A 24878-nucleotide genomic window follows, 5' to 3' on the forward strand; every position below is an offset into this window, starting at 1 on the left:
GGCCTTCTGAAGAGAAATTAACAGACTGTATTGCTATATTAGGTTCTACCACTGACGTGTTGGCCAAAGACAAGGAATAAGTTTCAATTTGCTCAATAAGCCTGCATAGAATAAAATGTAACAACATAATATTGTGGAGATTTGTCATAAAATCAGTTGTGTGTGTCCCACATTCCAGTAGAAAGGAATGAGCACAGAATTCATGTGATCACAATATTGGCACAATTCCCTAAAAATATCTGACTTTCTTTACGAGAGTCTTACTTTGTTACATATACCTTTTTTTAAAGTTCTGGTGGACTCCTCCCACTGACACGTACCTTGGACACAGATGCCAGAAAGCTGGAATTCAAGAATGACAGATTTCCCAGTAGAGACAGTCTTTGTTATTCTGCTCTTCTCATAAAAGGATGGCGCTACCACCCTACAATGACCAGGCATTTGATTCTTGTTTCTCCAGTGCTGAGACTCAATTTCCTCTTATTCAACTCTCTCCTCTCACACAAACCCCTCGGGTTCCAAAGCATCTCTTATAAGTGTCGACTCCTGAGGTGACAGTTCATATGGAATTATGGAAGAGCAGATCTCTGAGCTCATTGCCTCGGCTATTAACTAAACTTTGCAGGTTTTCACAATGTTCTTTTCTACTTTGGATAAGTTAAAAGATAGATTAGATGGAAGGTGGGAGGGAGTGGGGGGAATCTGTTAATTTGGTGCTCTCCAAAGGTAAGTCATAAGACTGTTTCTTTTCCTGTTTCCTATAAAAAATATTTCCACTCTTTCTGTACTTGATAAAACAAAATGTCTCTATTTAAGATAACTGGTTCAATCTAGTTTTCCCAGAAATGAAAGAATTTCATTAATATGTAATTGTTCTTTATTCTAAATCTTTATTCCTGACACTAATACATCTTTTCTCTTCCTCAAGTGAGATTTTAAAAAGAAATAAATTTTTAAATAATTTAAAAAACTTCATAAAAAGAATGTGATAGTCATTTATATGGAAACATTCAAGTCAACTTCTCTATTTCAAAAGTTTTCCTTTCATAACACCATTTTCTGTAATTTTCAGCAATTCACACTATGCATTTCCCACTTGATGAATAGCAATCATACTCCAGAGCTGCTTTCGACAGGAGGAGTACCTAACAAAACTGCAATCTGCTAAGAACATAGTTCATACATTCATTCAACCAACAGTGTCTGTTGAGCACCCACTAAAAGGTCAGTACCTGTGAAACACTGGCGATACTAAGGGGAGCTCCTTCAGGCATTTGAAGGCTAAAGGGAAAAATGGGCCAGGTACATGGGGGTGTTTGCTGCTTTTAAAGGGCTGCTCTAGCCACAGCCACTTGTAAGGCCTTTATTCCTTCCATATTATTCTTTCCTCCTCTTGTCGTAACTGATTGGATGATAGGTGGGTGCATGTCTCAGAGATCCCAATCAGGAGGCTGGCCATCAACCTAGTACAAATGACTAGAAGCAATCTGATTCTTTTCCCTAGGAATCTTCCATTTAGTGCAGCAGTTATATCAGAAAAGCCTGGCTTTCAAGGGGACCAGAGAGGTCATTAGAGTCAGCCCTCCGTATCCACGGGTTTCGTTTCCGTGGTTGGTTGAATTTGCTAATGTGGAACCCCACGCAGATACGGATAGCCAACTACACCATTTTATATAAGGGACTTGAGCATCCGGGCATTTTGGTTTCTGTGGGGAGCCGGGGAGGTAAGAGAGGGGATGGTCCTGGAACCAATCCCCCACGGATACTAAGGGAGAATTGCATATCATTGTAAGGACAAATACAAATTAAAAATGAGAGGTTTAATTCTTCCTGTGGAAAATAAGGGAAGAAATTTCCCTCCCCTCCTTTTTCTTTGAGCATTTACTTTAGAAAACTTGCAGGCACTTTCTCTTCTCTTTGAAATGTAAATAAATCCTTTTGAAAACTAGATTGGCATTTTGTCAAAGACCTAGGAATGTCTTTCTCAGGGACCTGGGAACCATCTCTTTGAAATGGAAACATCGAGGGAGCTAGCTAGTGCCCCTATCTCCCAGTTTCTGTGGGAGAGTAGTAGCCTAACTTCGGTGGGTGGGCACCTTGCTCCAAGTTGCAAAACTACCTCCTTTCATAAAGATATGAAAGGTTTGTTCTTCCTCTGGATAAAGTCAATTAGCTAACACAAAAGGTCACCTCAATTACCCAGTTAACTTAGGATAAACTGTGTGTGGCAAATAGTGCTGTGGAGTTCTCTTAACTGAGGACTAGTTATTATTTATCTGAAAATATGTATGTAACAGGTTGTATCTGCTTGCCTACCTAAAGAGGTCAGATTCCCTTCTTCTTCCCAGTCTATTAAGGGTTTGTCTGTGATGTTCGTCACATTCTGGTTTAATGCCTGTGCAATAATTAAAGTGTTTTCTTTCTCTACTACCTTTGTGGAGAGGATTTCTGCGTTGGGAGAAGATTTTGCTTTTAATTTTACTTCCCCAACATCATGAAAGGGTTAAATTATGAGAGAGCAGAAACTATAAATAAAGATGAGACATACATGTTTACTGAGTCATGTTAATGATAAACACAGCTGCTAACCTATTTTTCCAAGATTTAATATGGATAAGTCCAGTATTATGCTAGCGATTTACATACATTATCTCATTTGAGCCTTACAAGAATCCTGCTGAAGCGAGTCCCAAAATCACTCCCATATTACACTGAAGAATCTGAGGCTCTTTGGAGAGATATGGAGTAATTTGGACTAAATCATGTAGCTACCAAAAAGCAATGCGAAGATTTGAATCCAGAACCGTCTGATTTCAACAGCCACTGCCGTTACATTCTCCCACAGGGAAGACCCAAAACTGCTCTACTAAGAGCTTCAAAGCTGCCTTGGAAGCCCTGCCATCCCCCTGGTCCAGCATCCACAGGGCCCAGCTGTATTATGATCCTGTTCCTAGGTTCCCAGGAGATTCCATATGCCTCTTTACAGTAGCTCTCTTTTGGTTAAGATAACTTGATCAGCTGTCTTGTAAGCAAAGAAAGCTGGCTAGAACAGAAATGCAAACAGAAATGTGCAATGGAAATGTACAAGGTAGTCAGTATTAGCAGTTTTATGTTCCCAAAGTTAGGTAAACAAGGACAACTAGGAGCTTGAACGTAACAGCAAAGTTTCAAGGTTATGGATCAGTCTTTACAGCAAGTGTTCAAAATGGAGAAATAAGGTCTTAGATTCACTGATTGAGTCACATGCCTATACCAGCAGAGACTCTGCCCTGGCTGGGCCCACTTCAACACCCTGCCTCCTCCCAGTTTAGAACAAGAGAATGCGTGAAAGGATGCTGGAGAACTCTGCCGTGACAACGTGCGATGAATGAAGCTGGAGTGAGTTCTTTCCTCCCTGTCACTCTCCTCTGTTTCACTCTCACCCTGTCCACTTCTCCCCATATGTGTAGAAGGGGAGTTCGGTAGCTTAGAGACACAGAAAGGAAACTGTAGATGAAAGAAGGGGAAAGTCAGAGTGAGATTTACCATTTAGGCTGGTGCCTATCAGGAGACCTCCACATTGGTCTCAGTTCAGCGGATGGAGTTTGGAAAGGAAGAGTTGCCCCAAGTAACAATTAATTTCCTTCCAGGGGAGAGAGGAGAGAGAGAGATTACCTCTGTTGGCAGCTCACCAAGAGTGTTCTCCTGAGGAGAGCTAAGAGCTTGCTGACACGATCTTAGGGCTCGAGATTGAGGCAAAAGCCTTATTTACATGAATAAAGACCTGAGTCCACAAGGGTTTACACAAAAGATCACCTGGGAGAGGGTAAACTGATAGCCCATCATTAGAAAAATAAGTAGACTAGAAATTCAGAGTGGGAGGAAGGAAGGATTGAGTGTGGTTATACCATTTCATATTTCAACGCATCCTATATTGAAATTTTTTATTTATCCTCTAAACACCTTCTTCTATGCCATTTGGACTTTACACATAAATCACACATAATTGTTTTCTTTTTTCTCCATGCCTTAAGCCAGTAAAATTCATAACTGTTTATTAATGGGACAGTGTTTTCATCTATCTCATGATCTGTGACTTTCTCAGCCAAATCCCACAATGGTTCTTTCCTCAGCCTTCTCACCAAAAACATCCACTCCTCTCCTTTGCCTCCAGCAAGACTGCAAACACAGAACCTCCAGCTCTGAAGGGAGTTCACTGAACATAGACTCTGGACCAACTTCAAGAAAAATGGGAGTGTTCACACTCCCAGTGAGAAGGACCCAGACTCCTAGAGAAATCTGAAGTCATAAAATACACCAGTTCAATTGTTTATAACACCTCTACCATCATCTCTCAGAATTATAATCTTGTCAATGTTCTGTTTCAGGCATTTGCACTTTTTCTACTTTGAGGACTCAACACTAACTAGGTACTGGTTATAATATTAGTGAACTGAGAACTACTAGGAATTTCTCCTAAGGAAATAATAGGTCATGCAAACAAAGATTATGTACAAGAATGAAATACCAAAAGACTTGAAGCTATCTAAATGTCCAGCAGCAGAGAACCGCTTAAATAATAGCTGACTCATATCATGCAGTTATCTAAAATTTATGATGTAGATGTATAAGTATTTATATTAAAAAGATGTTTACAAAGTATTAAAGTGACAAAAACAAGTTATAAATTAAAAGAGTATGTAGGGCTTCCCTGGTGGCACAGTGGTTGAAAGTCCGCCTGCCGATGCAGGGGACACGGGTTCGTGCCCCGGTCCGGGAAGATCCCACATGCCGCGGAGCGGCTAGGCCCGTGAGCCATGGCCGCTGAGCCTGCGCGTCCGGAGCCTGTGCTCCGCAGCGGGAGAGGCCACAGCAGTGAGAGGCCCGCGTACCGCAAAAAAAAAAAAAACACAAACAAAAATAAACCCACAAAAAACCATAATAGTTACTCAGAAAAGAAAAATACATAACCAAATGAAAGATGGTGATTCTCTTGTCCCAAAAAAAGTAGTATCTTTCAAGCAAGTGTGATGTCCCTTGATGGCTATATTACTGACATTTTTACGCTTCCTGATTCAACAGCACAGTTATTTTTTGTAGCCGTATCTGTTTTGTAAATTATAAAGAAATATTTAAGACACAAAAAATATATAAAAATTATGACGGTAGGACTCCCCTGGTGGTGCAGTGGTTAAGAATCCGCCTGGGCTTCCCTGGTGGCGTAGTGGTTGAGAATCTGCCTGCTAATGCAGGGGACACAGGTTCGAGCCCTGGTCTGGGAGGATCCCACATGCTGCGGAGCAACAAGGCCTGTGAGCCACAACTACTGAGCCTGCGCGTCTGGAGCCTGTGCTCTGCAACAAAAGAGGCCACGATAGTGAGAGGCCCGCGCACCATGATGAAGAGTGGCCCCCGCTTGCCACAACTAGAGAAAACCCTTGCACAGAAACGAAGACCCAACACAGCAAAAATAAATTAATTAATTAATAAATTCCTACCCCCAATATCTTCTTTAAAAAAAAAAAAAAAGAATCCGCCTGCCAATGCAGGGGACACAGGTTCGAGCCCTGGTCCAGGAAGATCCCACGTGCCTCGGAGCAACTAAGTCCATGCGCCACAACTACTGAGCCTGCGCTCTAGAGCCTGCGAGCCACAACTACTGAGCCCGTGTGCCACAACTACTGAAGCCCATGCACCTAGAGCCTGTGCTCTGCAACAAGAGAAGCCACCGCAATGAGAAGCACACGCAGTGCAACAAAGAGTAGCCCCCACTCACCGCAACTAAAGAAAGCCTGCACACAGCAAGGAAGACCCAAGGCAGCCAAAAATAAATAAATAAATAAATTTTTAAAAACAAATACTATAAAAAATAAATTATGATGGTAAGTATCTATGGACATACCACAGGAAGTAAGTACCAATACAGTTGAAGCTCTTCTTTTACCTCTGAGCTTTTAATCAAGAAGCTGGAAAGAACTATGTAAAGAGTAAAATCATGAATACTTGAGTAAGTATGATATATGTGGGCAGAGGCAATTTAGATTCGGCAAATGGAACGCTGGTCTAAATAATTTCTTAGAATAAATAAGGCAAAGAAGGACATAGGAAGGAGCAGTGCATACAATTTATTTAGTGTTTCAAAGAGCCCTTGACACACATAGAAATAAATATCTAAATAAAATGTGAAAAATTTTCCCAGGTTCATTATTCACTATCAAACACTTGCATAAACATCTAGAATTAGTTACTGAGATATCCGGTTCTGCAGGAAGTGGATGATAACCTGCAGAAAGGTGTGAGAGGCAGGAGGATTGGTCAGATGAAAATCAATGCAAACCAAGGACTGTTAAAACATTTAGGGAAAATCATATGGGATAATGGGCTCTAAGCTGTCAGGAAAGGGGTCTATGAATTTAAAGGGCTACTCTTAGAAGATATTACCCAATCTGGCATTAAAATCGTGTATGTCATCAAAATCCTAGATAGCATCAGGGGGCATATTAGAAATAGAAAATATCATTTGCTCCTTTATTCTTGGAAAGCCTCTGTGCAAGCAAGGTTGTCACGCTTCAGGAAAGGTGTGATGAAGCTAGAAAATGTTCCAAGATGGAAAACTAAAATGATCAAAGAGGTGAAGGACTCCTAACTGTGAAGAGACTTAACTGCAATTCTACCTAGAAATATGAAGTCTCAAAATAGATACGGTGTAAACCTACAGTCTACCCAGTCTTTAAAATTGAGATAAATTATGTAACAGCAGATCTTAACCTGATCAAACTCCAGGAGATGGAGGAGGCTGCAAGAATAAATATATTGAAGAATTAAAAGGAATTTACTACCGATCTATATTTCAGTTTTTAGGAGAACTGGAATTATGTGATGTAACACCCAAAACTTTGAACATTGGCATCACGAAATGGAGCCAAACCCTTCCACAAAATCTTCCTTGATGCCTCTTCTAGGGACCTAACACTAGTTGGAGAGATGATAGGTATGACCCAGCATAGCAATTCATATGCCTAAACAGAGGAGATGCTTGGAAAAGCACAAACCATTCAGAGTGTTCTTGTCACATGTTTGCAAGGAAGAGCCATATCTTCCCACTGGAATTCTGTGAAAAGTAAAATTCTCATAGGTACTGTTTTCACAGAAATTAACTATAAGGGAAAGAAAAAATATTCTTCATCATAAATTCATCATTAATCAAAAAAATTTCATTATAAATTTTCACTTTTCTTTCTCAAATTTCAAACCAGATAAAAGTCAAAGTTCAAAACCTCTCTGGTGTAATTCGAAGGGTAATAGAAGGCTTATAGGACTCACTGACCAGCCAGGAACTACACACTTTCTTATCTAGTTAAGTTACTACCATTACAATAACTAGTATGTTCGATTACAGGTTCCTTACTGATCGTACATCTCCGTCCTTTCCACTCTTCTGGACAAATGCATCTGCCATTTTCCCAGGTTCCACCATTCTTGCAGAACTCTATAGGGGTGCTAGATATGGGGTAAATGTTCCTAAAGAAACAATAAATAACAGAATAGTATATGAACTGGCTGAGTAGTTTCTCTTTTGGGGTCTGTGGCCTTTAATTTCTATATGTAAAACCATTATTTTGAATATCACTGCTGAAAAATATTCTTTGTAAGATCATCAAAAAATATATACACTGAGAATCTACACAGGGTATACAATGCTTACTAGATGTTATGGATATGAAAAAAACATATTTGAAAGATACGACACCTTGACCAAGGAGATTAGAATCTACTGAAGGAAACAGATTATATAGATGATGTATATAGACTAGATAGATAGATATAGATGAACCATGTCAATATGCAGATCTATAAGTGCTATAAGAATATAGAAGAGAGATGTTGAGGACAGAGGTAACCCATCCAGAGAAGACTTTTCAGAAGAGGTGGTGTTAGCATCAGATTTTAAGACTAAATCTAAAGAAGTCAGATAATGAGGATGATTATAATTTTTGTGACTTTCTGTTTGAATAAAAAAAAAATCCCACAAGGACTCAGAGGCAAAAAATATACAAATCAATTTTCACTGCAAAGTAAAGAAGCTGTTACAGTGGAGGATTACTGGACTGAATGTCAATATTATGACATAGTATGAGTGTGTTTCATGTTTGGTAATTGCAATCATTGTTGCTTTTGTTGTGGTCATACATTTACAATGCTTGGTGTCAGTTTATTTATCTCTTGTAAAAATAAAATACAGTGTGTGTGTGTGAAAAAAATAAATAAAAATAAAATTAAAAAAAATAAAGAAGTCAGATAAAATGTAGGCAGGATACAAACAGCAAAAATTCAAAAACATGGAAAGTTCTGATGTGTCCAAGAACAGAGAAAAGCTTAACATATCAGGAGCGTTGGTTCTACGTGGATCAACAGCAGGACATAAGCTGCATTGTGAGCAGCTTTATAGAACAAGCTGAAAAGATTTAACCCTGCAGCAGCCTAGAGGGGTCTTAAAACAAGGAAGTAACATAGTAAGGAATATTTTTTAGGAAGATATCTCAAGCAATACGGGAAGTGACTGAGGCTGGGAGGCAAAGAAGACCTGCTAGCTAAATGAGAACCTGATCTAAAACAGTGGCTCTAAGGAAGTCAGGTGTCAATCAACACAGGAGCATACCTGAGACTCGATTGTTTGGATCTAGTGACTGGTTATTTTGAGTTGGGGACACTGGGGACACTGGGGACTCTAAATTGAAAGACAGGGTGGATGGTGAACAAATTAACTAACCTTATGAATACAGGAAGCAGAGTTCCAGTTCCAATAATGATGGAGTAGATTGTACCATATTAACCCTCCCCCAGATGACAATTTTAAACACTGGACAAAAATTTAAAACTAACTACTTGAGGACATTGGACAGCAATAAAAAGCAGAGAGAAACTGAAGGCTATTCCAAGTTTATACAGTCTCTCCACTAAGAGCACTACCCAGTCTGTATAGCAGGAGTGGCTGAAACACCAGCCTAAAGCCACAGTCTTAATGGGTCGAGGTATGAAAGGAGACAGTCTGGGGCTACCACACAACTGGAAATTGAAGGGAGATATCCCGGAAAGGAGGGAGCCATATAGAAGGGAGACTCAAAGTCTGGGTGTAAATTCCCCTAAAATCTGAAGGAAAAAAAAGACTTAAAAAAATAAACAGAGGCTCTGGGACATGTGGGACAATATCAAAGAGTCTAACCTATAAGCAAATGGAGTCCCAGAAAGGGAGAAGAGAAGGAATAGGGCAGATAAAATATCTGAAGGAATAATGGTCAAAAATTCTCAAACTTGGTACAAGAAGCGCAGTAAAGCTCAAGCAAAATAAATGCAGGGAAAACCACACTTAGATACATCATGGTTGAACTGCTAAAACTCAAAAATAAGGAGAAAATACTGAAAGCAACAAACTACCAGCACAGACAGTTTTACTGATGAATTAGGGAATAAATAATACCAATCTTGTATAAACTCTTTTAGAAAATAGAGAAAGGGAGAAACTTCCCAAATGATTTTATAATGCCAGGATAGCCCTCATACCAAAATCTGACAAAAACATTATAAGAAAAGAAAATTACAGACCAATAAACCTCATTTACACAGATGCAAAAATCTTTTTGAAATAGTAGCAAATCAAATCCAGCAATATATAAAACTGACAATCCATCATGACAAAGTGAGATTTATACCAGGAGTGCAAAGTTGGTTTAACAATAGAAAATTAAGTATTTAATTCACCATATGCCAAATTAAAGGGGGAAGACCATATGATCATTTCAATAATCATAAATTCAAAAATCATTTCAATAAAGGGGAAAAAGCATCCAACATATTTTTTAAACTCTCAGCAAATAAGGAATAAAAGGGAACTTCTTCAAACTGATAAAAATCATCTATGAAGACCCTACCACTAACATCATACTTAATAGTGTAATATTGAATGCTTTCCCCCCTAAGACTGACAGAAAAGAGTTTAACATAACTGCTGTAACCACTTTTACTCAAGATTGTGCTGAAAATGCTGACCAGTGCTATAGGTAAGAAAAAGAAACAAAAAGCATAAAGAAAGGGAGAAATAAAACTATCTTCTGTTGCAGATGACATCATCAAATACATAGAAAATCCTAAGGTGTCTCAAAAAAAGCTGCTAGAAGTAATAGTAAATTTAGCAAGGTTTCATGATACAAAATAAACAAAATTATATTTATTTCCATATGCTAGCATCAAATAATTGGGAAATAAAATTATTAAATAATTTCCATTTAAATTAGCTTAAAAATTATAAAATTTTGGGAAATAAATTTAACAAAATGTGTGTAAGATCTCATTAGTGAAAGAAATTTTAAAAGATCTAAACAAGTGGAAATATATACCATGTATGTATGAAAGACTCAAAGTTGTTAAGGTGTATATTTTCCCCAAATTGATAAGGCCAAAATCCAAAAACAAAAGAACTTTTTTGTAGAAATTGACAAACTGATCTTAAAGTGTTATTGAAATGTAAGAGACCTGGAAAAGCCAAAATAAACAGGGAACTCTACTCAATACTCTGTAATGGCCTATATGGGAAAAGAATCTTAAAAAGGAGTGGATATATGTATATGTATAACTGATTCACTTTGCTGTACACCTGAAACTAATACAACATTGTAAATCAACTATACTTCAATAAAAATTTTTTTAAAAGTAAAAGAAAAAGAGAGTTGGGTGACTGACATTACTAATTTTATGACTTACTATACAGCCATAGCAATCAAAACATTATGAGATCATCATAAAGACAGCCAGATATACCAATGAAATAAAGAGCTTAGAAATAGATAAAACATATATGTCAGTTGATTCTTTAAAAAGATTACAAGGCAATTCAGTTGGAAAAGGAAAAATGTTTCAACAAATGGACTCAAAACTCAATTTGAGATGGACCAGAGACCCAAAAGCAATAGTTAAAACTACAAAGCTTCTCTGAGAAAACAGGAGAATATCTTTGCAACTTTAGGAAAGACAAAATTTTTTTTAAAGAGGACACAAAAAGCACGAAACATAAAAGAAAAAAATTGATAAATTGTACTTAAAACTAAAAACTGCTCAGCAAAAGACACCGTTAAGAAAATAAAAATGGAAGCCACAGACCGGGAGAAAATATTTGCAGTACTTTTCTGACAAAGGAAGTGTTTCTATAACTTTAAATTAGGATTGTAATTTGTAAATTGTAAAGAGTGCACATTACTAATAAGATACAAACAACCCACTTTTTAAAATGGACAAAAGATGTGAATACACAGTCCATAAAAAAAGATATATGGAAGGGCACTAAGCACACGAAAATGATCAGCATATTAGTCATCAGAGAAACGCAAGTTAAAACCACAATGAAATATCATTTCACACCCAACTAGAACAGCTAAAATTAAAAAACAGACGATGCCAATTGTTGTTAAGGATGTGAAACAACTGGAACTCTAGCAAATTGCTGCTGAGAATTTCAAATGGTACAACCATTTTGGAAAGATGTTTGGTAGTATCATAAGGCTAAAGATACACCTACCTATGACAGAAATTCCACATCTAGAGAGATATGCAAAATAAGTGGAAATATATGTCCACAAAGATACTTGAATGTTTCTATTACCTGCAGTGGATGTTATCGTATACCACCTGGATCCTCCTCTTTAGGACTGAAGCACTCATTCCTCCAGACTTGGGGGATGTTGGCAACTGAGAAAACAGCTGAATCCTTTTCTAGAAATTGCCCTCAACTGAAGAGAGTCAGCTTACCCAAGAGCCTCATGACACACACTATGACTAGTCAATACCAGGGAATAAAGGCTCAACCCACAGCCTCAATACCTCAAAGAATATATTTTCCAAAGATAGCTGTACTATGTATTCCATCTCACTCACTCTTCCTATAATGATACTTCTCCACTGAGAGGTAGGTTTATGTTCTTTCCGTGAATCATGTGGATTTTTGTATCTATCTTGACTAATAGTGTGAAAGAAATGTGTTGTGTGACTTCCAGGCTGGATCATAAAAGATGATTTGGCTTCCACCTAGCTCTCTCTCACTCAGGACAGATGCTTTAGAAGACTTGAGCCTACAGGAGACATTTAAGAAACCTGGCTACTCTGAAGCCTCCATGCTGGAGATACCAAGGGGAGAAACTACACAGAGATAGAGAAGGCTGAGGAGCTTCAGCTGTTTCAGCTTTTTGAGTCTTCCCAGCCCAGGCACCACATATGGGTGAAGAAGCATTTAAGATGACCCCAGCTCCAGCCACCATCTGCGGGCAACTTTATGAGAGATCCTAATCCAGAACTACCCAGGCATGCTGCTTCCAAATTCTGAACTCAGAAAGATAATAAATGATCATGGTTGTTTTAAGCCATTACATTTTGGGGTGATTTCTTCTGCAGCAATAGATAACTAATACAGAGGGCAACTCTTGAGGGGCATCCCAGCTTCAGCTGTGTTGCAGTTCAATTTCTCCTTCCACCCAATCCTGCCTCTGTTACTCCCCTAGGAGAGCTGATCCCAAGAACACCTGTTGAAACTTTTATGCAGAAAAATCTTCAATTCAGAATCTGTTTTCCAGGGAACGCAATCTCGGAAGTTTTATTCATGGTAGCCAAAAGAAAAAAAAGAAAAAGAAGAAGAAACCACCCAAATAGTCAATCGACAAGAGACTGACTTGTATAACATAATATAAATTATGTTATATTCATACAATAGAATATTGATCGTTTAGTAATAAAAAGCAATACGTACAACATAGATGAATCTCAAAAACATTATGTTAACAAAAGTATTCAGACATAAAAGAGTAAATCCTATATGGTTCTTTTCATGAAGTTCAAGGATAGCAAAACTAACCTATGATGATAAAATCAGAACAGTGTTTGCCCAAAGGGTGGGGAGTAGAGGTGGGGAGATTGACTGGCAAGGAACAGCTACAGCTACCATAAAAAATGAACATGGCCTAACTCCTAGCCAGACACAAAAAAAACCTCACACTAAAGGCCTGCACCTCAATTCCTTTTTTTTCTTTTTTTAAAATTTCTTTAATTTTATTTTCTTTTTTATACAGCAGGTTCTTATTAGTCATCGATTTTATACACATCAGTGTATACATGTCAATCCCAATCACCCAATGCATCCCACCCCCACCCCCACCACCCTGCTGCTTTCCCCGCTTGCTGTCCATACGTTTGTTCTCTACATCAGTGTCTCAATTTCTGATCTGCAAACCGGTTCATCTGTACCATTTTTCTAGGTTCCACATATATTTGTTAATATATGATATTTGTTTTTCTTTTTCTGACTTACTTCACTCTGTATGACAGTCTCTAGATCCATCCACGTCTCTACAAATGTCCCAATTTCATTCCTTTTTATGGCTGAGTAATGTTCCATTGTATATATGTACTACATCTTCTTTATCCATTCGTCTGTTGATGGGCATTTAGGGTGTTTCCATGACCTGGCTATTGTAAATAGGGCTGCAATGAACATTGGGGTACATGTGTCTTTTCGAATTACGGTTTTCTCTGAGTATATGCCCAGTAGTGGGATTGCTGGATCATATGGTAATTGTATTTTTCGTCTTTTAAGGAACCTCCATACTGTTCTCCATAGTGGCTGTATCAATTTACATTCCCACCAATGCAAGTGCAAGAGGGTACGCTTTTCTCCACACTCTCTCCAGCATTTGTTGTTTGTAGATTTTCTGATGATGCCCATTCTAACTGGTGTGAGTTGATACCTCTTTGTAGTTTTGATTTGCATTTCTCTAATAATTAGTGATATGGAGCAGCTTTTCATGTGCTTCTTGGCCATCTGTATGTCTTCTTTGGAGAAACCTTTCTAAGAATTTGTCCATTTCTTCCAGGTTGTCCATTTTATTGGCGTAGAGTTGCTTGTAGTAGTCTCTTAGGATGCTTCGTATTTCTGTGGTGCCTGTTGTAATTTGTACTTTTTCATTTCTAATTTTATTGATTTGAGTCCTCTCCCTCTTTTTCTTGATGAGTCTGGCTAATGGTTTATCAGTTTTGTTTATCTTCTCCAAGAACCAGCTTTTAGGGTCATTGATCTTTGCTATTGTTTTCTTTGTTTCTATTTCATTTATTTCTGCTCTGATCTTTATGATTTCTTTCCTTCTGCTAACTTTGGGTTTTGTTTGTTCTTTCTCTAGTTCCTTCAGGTGTAAGCTTTGATTGTTTATTTGAGATTCTTCTTGTTTCTTGAGGTAGGCTTGTATAGCTATAAACTTCCCTCTTAGAACTGCTTTTGCTGCATACCATAGGTTTTGGATCGTCGTGTTTTCATTGTTATTTGTCTCTAGGTATTTTTGATTTCCTCTTTGATTTCTTCAGTGATCTCTTGATTATTTAGTAACGTGTTCTTTAGCCTCCATGAGTTTGTGTTTTTTCCCTGTAATTCATTTCTAATCTCATAGCATTATCAGAAAAGATGCTTGATATAACTTCAATTTTCGTAAATTTACTGAGGCTTGATTTGAGACCCTAGATGTGATCTATCCTGGAGAATGCTCTGTGCACACTTGAGAAGAAAGTGTAATCTGCTGTGTTTGGATGGAATGTTCTATAAATATCAATTAAATCTATCTGGTCGATTGTGTCATTTAAAGCTTCTGTTTCCTTATTTATACTCATTTTGGATGATCTGTCCATTGGTGTAAGTGAGGTGTTAAAGTCCCCCACGATTATTTTTTTTAACATCTTTATTGGGGTATAATTGCTTTACAATGGTGTGTTAGTTTCTGCTTTACAACAAAGTGAATCAGTTATACATATACATATATTCCCGTATGTCTTCCCTCTTGTGTCTCCCTCCCTCCCACCCTCCCTATCCCACCCCTCCAGGCTGTCACAAAGCACCGAGCCAATATCCCTGTGCCATGAGGCTGCTTCCACTAGCTATCTACCTTACGTTTGGTAGTGTGTATATGTCCATGACTCTCTCTCGCCCTGTCACAACTCACCCTTCCCCCTCCCCATATCCTCAAGTCCGTTCTCCAGTAGGTCTGCGTCTTTATTCCTATCTTACCCCTAGGTTCTTCATAACATTTTTTTTCTTAAATTCCATATATATGTGTTAGCATAGCATACGGCATTTGTCTTTTTCTTTCTGACTTACTTCACTCTGTATGACAGACTCTAGGTCTATCCACCTCATTACAAATAGCTCAATTTCGTTACTTTTTATGGCTGAGTAATATTCCATTGTATATATGTGCCACATCTTCTTTATACATTCATCCGATGATGGGCACTTAGGTTCTTTCCATCTCCGGGCTATTGTAAATACAGCTGCAATGAACATTTTGGTACATGACTCTTTTTGAATTTCGGTTTTCTCAGGGTATATGCCCAGTAGTGGGATTGCTGGGTCATATGGTAGTTCTATTTGTAGTTTTTTAGGGAACCTCCATACTGTTCTCCATAGTGGCTGAACCAATTCACATTGCCACCAGCAGTGCAAGAGTGTTCCCTTTTCTCCACACCCTCTCCAACATTTATTTTTTCTAGATTTTTTGATGATGGCCATTCTGACTGGTGTGAGATGATATCTCATTGTAATTTTGATTTGCATTTCTCTAATGATTAATGCTGTTGAGCATTCTTTCATGTGTTTGTTGGCAGTCTGTATATCTTCTTTGGAGAAATGTCCATTTAGGTCTTCCGCCCATTTTTGGATTGGGTTGTTTGTTTTCTTGTTATTGAGCTGCATGAGCTGCTTGTAAATTTTGGAGATTAATCCTTTGTCGGTTGCTTCATTTGCAAATATTTTCTCCCATTCTGAGGGTTATCTTTTGGTCTTGTTTATGGTTTCCTTTGCTGTGCAAAAGCTTTGAAGTTTCATTAGGTCCCATTTGTTTATTTTTGTTTTTATTTCCATTACTCTAGGAGGTGGGTCAGAAAGGATCTTGCTGTGATTTATGTCATAGAGTGTCCTGCCTATGTTTTCCGCTAAGTGTTTGATAGTTTCTGGCCTTATGTTTAGGTATTTAATCCATTTTGAGCTTATTTTTGTGTATGGTGTTAGGGAGTGATCTAATTTAATACTTTTAAATGTACCTGTCCAGTTTTCCCAGCACCACTTATTGAAGAGGCTGTCCTTTCTCCACTGTACATTCCTGCCATCTTTATCAAAGATAAGGTGTCCATATGTGCGTGGGTTTATCTCTGGGCTTTCTATCCTGTTCCATTGATCTATCTTTCTGTTTTTGTGCCAGTACCATACTGTCTTGATTACTGTAGCTTTGTAGTATAGTCTGAAGTCAGGGAGCCTGATTCCTCCAGCTCCTTTTTTCGTTCTCAAGATTGCTTTGGCTATTCGGGGTCTTTTGTGTTTCCATACAAATTGTGAAATTTTTTGTTCTAGTTCTGTGAAAAATGCCAGTGGTAGTTTGATAGGGATTGCATTGAATCTGTAGATTGCTTTGGGTAGTAGAGTCATTTTCACAATGTTGATTCTTCCAATCCAAGAACATGGTATATCTCTCCATCTATTTGTATCATCTTTAATTTCTTTCATCAGTGTCTTATAATTTTCTGCATACAGGTCTTTTGTCTCCTTAGGTAGGTTTATTCCTAGATATTTTATTCTTTTTGTTGCAATGGTAAATGGGAGTGTTTTCTTGATTTCAATTTCAGATTTTTCATCATTGGTTTATAGGAATGCCGGAGATTTCTGTGCATTAATTTTGTATCCTGCTACTTTACCAAATTCATTGATTAGCTCTAGTAGTTTTCTGGTAGCATCTTTAGGATACTCTATGTATAGTATCCTGTCATCTGCAAACAGTGACAGCTTTACTCCTTCTTTTCCGATTTGGATTCCTTTTATTTCCTTTTCTTCTCTGATTGCTGTGGCTAAAACTTCCAAAACTATGTTGAATAAGAGTGGTGAGAGTGGGCAACCTTGTCTTGTTCCTGATCTTAGTGGAAATGGTTTCAGTTTTTCACCATTGAGGATGATGTTTGCTGTGGGCTTCTCATATATGGCCTTTATTATGTTGAGGGAAGTTCCCTCTATGCCTATTTTCTTCAGGGTTTTTATCATAAATGGGTGTTGAATTTTGTCAAAAGCTTTCTCTGCATCTATTGAGATGATCATATGGTTTTTCTCCTTCAATTTGTTAATATGGTTTATCACATTGATAGATTTGCGTATATTGAAGAATCCTTGCATACCTGGAATAAACCCCACTTGATCATGGTGTATGAGCTTTTTAATGTGCTGTTGGATTCTGTTTGCTAGTATTTTGTTGAGGATTTTTGCATCTATGTTCATCAGTGATATTGGCCTGTAGTTTTCTTTCCTTGTGACATCCTTGTCGGGTTTTGGTATCAAGGTGATGGTGGCCTCGTAGAAGGAATTTGGGAGTGTTCCTCCCTCTGCTATATTTTGGAAGAGTTTGAGAAGGATAGGTGTTAGCTCTTCTCTAAATGTTCGATAGAATTTGCCTGTGAAGCCATCTGGTCCTGGGCTTTTGTTTGTTGGAAGATTTTTAATCACAGTTTCAATTTCAGTGCTTGTGATTGGTCTGTTCATATTTTCTATTTCTTCCTGATTCAGTCTTGGCAGGTGGTGCATTTCTAAGAATGTGTCCATTTCTTCCAGATTGTCCATTTTATTGGCATAGAGTTGCTTGTAGTAATCTCTCATGATCTTTTGTATTTCTGCAGTGTCAGTTGTTACTTCTCCTTTTTCATTTCTTATTCTATCGATTTGAGTCTTCTCCCTTTTTTTCTTGATGAGTCTGGCTAGTGGTTTATCTATTTTGTTTATCTTCTCAAAGAACCAGCTTTTAGTTTTATTGATCTTTGCTATTGTTTCCTTCATTTCTTTTTCATTTATTTCTGATCTGATTTTTATGATTTCTTTCCTTCTGCTAGCTTTGGGTTTTTTTGTTCTTCTTTCTCTAATTGCTTGAGGTGCAAGGTTAGGTTGTTTATTCGAGATGTTTCCTGCTTCTTAAGGTGGGCTTGTATTGCTATAAACTTCCCCCTTAAAACTGCTTTTGCTGCATCCCATAGGTTTTGGGTCGTTGTGTCTCCATTGTCATTTGTTTCTAGGTATTTTTTTATTTCCTCTTTGATTTCTTCAGTGATCACTTCATTATTAAGTAGTGTATTGTTTAGCCTCCTGTGTTTGTATTTTTTACAGATCTTTTCCTGTAATTGATATCTAGTCTCATGGCATTGTGGTCGGAAAAGATACTTGATACAATTTCAATTTTCTTAAATTTACCAAGGCTTGATTTGTGACCCAAGATATGATTTATCCTGGAGAATGTTCCATGAGCACTTGAGAAAAATGTGTATTCTGTTGTTTTTTGATGGAGTGTCCTATAAATATCAATTAAGTCCATCTTGTGTAATGTATCATTTAAAGCTTGTGTTTCCTTATTTATTTTCATTTTGGATGATCTGTCCATGGGTGAAAGTGGGGTGTTAAAGTCCCCTACTATGAATGTGTTACTGTCGATTTCCCCTTTTATGGCTGTTAGTATTTGCCTTATGTATTGAGGTGCTCCTATGTTGGGTGCATAAATATTTACAATTGTTATATCTTCTTCTTGGATCGATCCCTTGATCATTATGTAGTGTCCTTCTTTGTCTCTTTTAATAGTCCTTATTTTAAAGTCTATTTTTTCTGATATGAGAATTGTTACTCCAGCTTTCTTTTGGTTTCCATTTGCATGGAATATCTTTTTCCATCCCCTTACTTTCAGTCTGTATGTGTCTCTAGGTCTGAAGTGGGTCTCTTGTAGGCAGCATATATATGGGTCTTGTTTTTGTATCCATTCAGCCAATCTGTGCCTTTTGGTGGGAGCATTTAGTGCATTTACATTTAAGGTAATTATCGATATGTATGTTCCTATTCCCATTTTCTAAATTGTTTTGGGTTCGTTATTATAGGTGTTTTCCTTCTCTTGTGTTTCTTGTCTAGAGAAGTTCCTTTAGCATTTGTCATAAAGCTGGTTTGGTGGTGCTGAACTCTCTCAGCTTTTGCTTGTCTGTAAAGGTTTTAATTTCTCCATCAAATCTGAATGAGATCCTTGCTGGGTAGAGTAGTCGTGGCTGCAGGTTTTTCTCCTTCATCACTTTCAGTATGTCCTGCCACTCCCTTCTGGCTTGTAGGGTTTCTGCTGAGAGATCAGCTGTTAAACTTATGGGGATTCCCTTGTGTGTTATTTGTTGTTTTTCCCTTGCTGCTTTTAATATGCTTTCTTTGTATTTAATTTTTGACAGTTTGATTTATATGTGTCTTGGCGTATTTCTCCTTGGATTTATCCTGTATGGGACTCTCTGTGCTTCCTGGACTTCATTAACTATTTCTTTTCCCATATTGGGGAAGTTTTCAACTATAATCTCTTCAAATATTTTCTCAGTCCCTTTCTTTTTCTCTTCTTCTTCTGGAACCCCTATAATTCGAATGTTGGTGTGTTTAATGTTCTCCCAGAGGTCTCTGAGACTGTCCTCAGTTCTTTTCATTCTTTTTTCTTTATTCTGCTCTACAGTAGTTATTTCCACTATTTTATCTTCCACGTCACTTATCCGTTTTTCTGCCTCAGTTATTCTGCTATTGATCCCATCTAGAGTACTTTTAATTTCATTTATTGTGTTGTTCATCGTTGCTTGTTTCATCTTTAGTTCTTCTAGGTCCTTGTTAACTGTTTCTTGCATTTTGTCCATTCTATTTCCAAGATTTCGGATCATCCTTACTATCATTATTCTGAATTCTTTTTCAGGTAGACTGCCTATTTCGTCTTCATTTGTTAGGTCTGGTGCATTTTTATTTTGCTCCTTTATCTGCTGTGTGTTTTTCTGTCTTCTCATTTTGCTTATTTTACTGTGTTTGGGGTCTCCTTTTTGCAGGCTGCAGTTCGTAGTTTTCGCTGTTTTTGATGTCTGTCTCCAGTGGCTAAGGTTGGTTCAGTGGGTTGTGTAGGCCTCCTGGTGGAGGGGACTAGTGCCTGTGTTGTGGTGGATAAGGCTGGATCTTGTCTCTCTAGTGGGCAGGTTCACGTCTGGTGGTGTGTTTTGGGGTGTCTGTGGCCTTATTATGATTTTAGGCAGCCTCTCTGCTAATAGGTGGGGTTGTGTTCCTGTTTTGCTAGTTGTTTGGCATATGTTGTCCAGCACTGTAGCTTGCTGGTTGTTGAGTGAAGCTGGGTGCTGGTGTTAAGATGGAGGTCTCTGGGAGATTTTCGCCATTTGATATTATGTGGAGCTGGGAGGTCTCTTGTTGACCAGTGTTCTGAAGTTGGCTCTCCTACCTCAGAGGCAGAGCCCTGACTCCTGGCTGGAGCACCAAGAGGGTTTCATCCACACGGCTCAGAATAAAAGGGAGAAAAAGTAGAGAGAATTAGTAGAAGTATGAGGAAAGAAAGAAGGAAAGGAGGGAAGGAAGGAAGGAAGGAAGAAAAAAGAAAGAAAGAAAGAAGCAAAGAAGGAAAGAAGGCGAGAAGGAACGAAAGGAGGGAGGGAGGGAGGAAGGAAGGAAGGAGGGAAAGAAGGAAAGAAGACAGAAAGAAAGAAGATACAGTAAAAATAAAATAAAGTATAATAAAGTTATTGAATTAAAAAATACTTATTTAGAAAAAAAAAAGGGACGGATAGAACCTTAGGACAAATGTTGGAAGCAAAGCTATACAGACAAAAGCTTACACAGAAGCATACACATACACCCTCACAAAAAGAGGTAAATGGGGAAAAATCATAAATCTTGCTCTCAGAGACCACCTCCTCAGTTTGGGATGATTCGTTGTCTAAAGGAGGGATGGGAAGAAAGAAAGAAAGAAAGAAAGAAAGAAAGAAAGAAAGAAAGAAAGAAAGAAAGAAAGAAAGAAAGAAAGAAAGAAAGAAAGAAAGAAAGAAAGAAAGGAAGGAAGGAAGAAAGAAAGAAGGTAAAGTATAATAAAGTTATTAAAATTAATTATTAAGAAAAAAAAATTTTTTTAAAACCATGGACGGATAGAACCCTAGGACAAATGGTGGAAGCAAGACTATACAGACAAGATCTCACACAGAAGCATACACATTCACAAAAAGAGGAAAAGGGAAAAAAATCATAGATCTTGCTCCTAAAGTCCAGCTCCTCAATTTGGGATCATTCCTTGTCTATTCAGGTATTCCACAGATGCAGGGTACATCAAGTTGATTGTGGAGCTTTAATCCGCTGCTTCTGAGGCTGCTGGGAGAGATTTCCCTTTCTCTTCTTTGTTCTCACAGCTCACAGGGGCTCAGCTTTGGATTTGGCCCTGCCTCTGCGTGTAGGTCACTGGAGGGCGTCTGTTTTTTGCTCAGACGGGGCGGGGTTAAAAGAGCCGCTGATTCGGGAGCTCTGGCGCACTCAGGCCGGGGCGGGGGGAGGGAGGGGCACTGTGTGCGGGGCGGGCCTGCGGCGGCAGAGGCCGACGTGACGTTGCACCAGCCTGAGGCCCGCCGTGCGTTCTCCCGGGGAAGTTGTCCCTGGATCCCGAGAACCTGGCAGTGGCGAGCTGCACCAGCTCCGCGGAAGAAGGGTGTGGAGAGTGACCTGTGCTCGCACACAGGCCCCTTGGTGGCGGCAGCAGCAGCCTTAGCGTCTCCCGCCCGTCTCTGGGGTCCGCGCTTTTAGCCGCGTCTCGTGCCCGTCTCTGAGGTTCGCGCTTTTAGCCGCGGCTCACGCCCGTCTCTGGAGTTCCTTTAAGCAGCACTCTTAAACCCCTGTCCTCGCGCACCAGGAAACAGAGGGAAGAAAAAGTCTCCTGCCTCTTCGGCAGGTGCAGACTTTTCCCCGGACTCCCTCCCGGCTAGCCGTGGTGCACTAACCCCTTCAGGCTATGTTCAAGCCGCCAACCCCAGTCCTCTCCCTGCGCTCCGTCCGAAACCGAAACCCGAGCCTCAGAGCCTCAGCTCGCAGCCCCGCCCGCCCCGGCGGGTGAGCAGACAAGCCTCTCGGGCTGGTGAGTGCCGGTCGGCACCGATCCTCTGTGCGGGAATCTCCCCGCTTTGCCCTCCGCACCCGTTGCTGTGCGCTCCTCCGCGGTGCCAGAGCTCCCCCCTCCGCCTCCCGCAGTCTCCGCCCGCGAAGGGGCTTCCTAGTGTGTGGAAACTTTTCCTCCTTCACAGCTCCCTCCCACTGGTGCAGTTGCCGTCCCTATTCTTTTGTCTGTTTTTTCTTTTTTTTCTTTTGCCCTACCCAGGTACGTGGGGAGTTTCTTGCCTTTTGGGAGGTCTGAGGTCTTCTGCCAGCCTTCAGTAGGTGTGCTGTAGGAGTTGTTCCACGTGTAGATGTATTTCTGGTGTATCTGTGGGGAGGAAGGTGATCTCCGCGTCTTACTCTTCCGCCATCTTCAAGGTCCCCCCCCACTATTATTTTGTTACTGTCAATTTCCTCTTTTATAGCTGTTAGCAGTTGCCTTATGTATTGAGGTGCTCCTATGTTGGGTGCATATATATTTATAATTGTTATATCTTCTTCTTGGATTGATCCCCTGATCATTATGTAGTGTCCTTCCTTGTCTCTTGTAACATTCTTTATTTTAAAGTCTATTTTATCTGATATGAGTATTGCTACTCCAGCTTTCTTTTGATTTCCATTTGCATGAAATATATTTTTCCATCCCCTCACTTTCAGTCTGAATGTGTCCCTAGGTCTGAAGTGGGTCTTTTGTACACAGCATATATATGGGTCTTGTTTTTGTATCCATTCAGCAAGCCTGTGTCTTTTGGTTGGAGTAGTTAATCCATACATGCTTAAGGTAATTGTCAATATGTATGTTCCTATTGCCATTTTCTTAATTGTTGTGGGTTTGTTTTTGTAGGTCTTTTCTTCTCTTGTATTTCCCACTTAGAGAAGTTCCTTTAGCATTTGTTGTAGAGCTGGTTTGGTGGTGCTGTATTCTCTTAGCTTTTGCTTGTCTGTAAAGCTTATGATTTCTCCGTCAAATCTGAATGAGATCCTTGTTGGGTAGAGTAATCTTGGTTGTAGGTTCTTCCCTTTCATCACTTTAAGTATATCATGCCATTCCCTTCTGGCTTGTAGAGTTTCTGCTGAGAAATCAGCTGTTAACCTTATGGGAGTTCCCTTGTATGTTATTTGTCATTTTTCCCTTGCTGCTTTCAATAATTTTTCTTTGTCTTTAATTTTTGCCAATTTGATTACTATGTGTCTCGGCATGTTTCTCCTTGGGTTTATCCTGTATGGGACTCTCTGTACTTCCTGGACTTGGGTGGCTATTTCCTTTCCCATGTTAGGGAAGTTTTTGACTGTAATCTCTTCAAATATTTTCTCTGGTCCTTTCTCTCTCTCTTCTCCTTCTGGGACCCCTATAATGTGAATGTTGTTGTGTTTAATGTTGTCCCAGAGGTCTCTTGGGCTGTGTTCATTTCTTTTCATTCTTTTTTCTTTATTCTGTCCTGCAGCAGTGAATTCCAGCATTCTGTCTTCCAGGTCACTTATCCGTTCTTCTGCCTCAGTTATTCTGCTATTGTTTCCTTCTAGTGTAGTTTTCCTTTCAGTTATTGTATTGTTCATCTGTTTGTTTGTTCTTTAATTCTTCTAGGTCTTTGTTAAACATTTCTTGCATCTTCTCAATCTTTGCCTCCATTCTTTTTCCGAGGTCCTGGATCATCTTCGCTATCATTATTCTGAATTCTTTTTCTGGAAGGTTGCCTATCTCCACTTCATTTAGTTGCTTTTCTGGGGTTTTATCTTGTTCCTTCATCTGGTACATAGCCCTCTCCCTTTTCATCTTGTCTATCTTTCTGTGAATGTGGTTTTTGTTCCACAGGCTGCAGGATTGTAGTTCTCCTCCTTCTTATTATTATTGGTAATCAGAGATGGTGCTACTTCCTGTAGCAGTGGATCATGCCTGACAGTTCTGGAGGCTGGGAAGTCCAAGATGAAGGCTCCAGCGGATTTGGTGTTGTGTGAGGGTCTGCTTCCTGCATCATAGACCACTGTCATCTCCTCAATTCCTTTTACCTAATACATCATATCTGATTTTCAATTAAAAATTACAGGGTATGCTGAAAGGCAAAAAACAGCCTTAAGAGATAAGCCAACCATCAGAACCAGATTTATAGATGGCAGAGATTTTAGAATTATCAGACCAGGAATTTAAGATAATTATGATTAATATGCTAAGAGCTTTAAAAAAGTAGACAGCCTTTAAGTACAAGGGGGTAATACAAGCAGAGAGATGGAAACTCTAAGCAAGAATCAAAAGAAATGCTAGATAGTGGGAAGCAGCCACATAGCACAGGGAGATCAGCTCCGTGCTTTGTGACCACCTAGAGGGGTGGGATAGGGAGGGTGGGAGGGAGATGCAAGAGGGAGGAGATATGGGGATATATGTATACGTATAGCTGATTCACTTTGTTATAAAGCAGAAACTAATACACCATTGTAAAGCAATTATACTCCAATAAAGATGTTTAAAAAAATGCTAGAATCTAAAAGCACTGTAACAGAAATGAAGAATGTCTTTGATGGGTCCATCAGTAGACTGGACAGGGCCAAGAAAAGAATCAGTGAACTTGAAGAAATGTCAGTAGAAACTTCCCAAACTAAAAAGTAAAGAGGAAAAAATAAAAATGTAACTGAATATGCAAGAACTGTGGGAACAAAAGGTATAACATATACTTTATGGCAGCAGTTCCCCCAACCTTTTTGGCACCAGGAACCAGTTTCGTGGAAGACAATTTTTCCATGAACAGGGGGTGGGGGGTGACGGTTCAGGCGGTAATGCGAGCGATGCAGAGCATGGGGGGACAGCAGATGAAGCTTCGCTCGCTCGCCCGCCACTCACCTCCTGCTGTGTGGCCCGGTTCCTAACAGGCCACAAACTGGTACCGGT

The 24878-nt window shown here is 39.2% G+C and overlaps 1 protein-coding gene across 1 annotated transcript in view; it reads right to left on the reverse strand.

Moving 5' to 3' along the window:
* ADGRG7 (adhesion G protein-coupled receptor G7) overlaps positions 1 to 6967 on the reverse strand; it is a 62331-nt gene extending 55364 nt beyond the window's left edge. The window contains 1 exon segment of the mRNA XM_067739100.1: positions 2 to 6967. Coding sequence (XP_067595201.1) covers positions 2 to 148 — 147 coding nt within the window. The 5' untranslated portion in view covers positions 149 to 6967.
* Positions 6968 to 24878: the final 17911 nt, after the last annotated feature.

The sequence above is a fragment of the Pseudorca crassidens genome, chromosome 5 (genome assembly GCF_039906515.1).
Source record: "Pseudorca crassidens isolate mPseCra1 chromosome 5, mPseCra1.hap1, whole genome shotgun sequence".
NCBI classification, from domain to species: Eukaryota; Metazoa; Chordata; class Mammalia; order Artiodactyla; family Delphinidae; genus Pseudorca; species Pseudorca crassidens.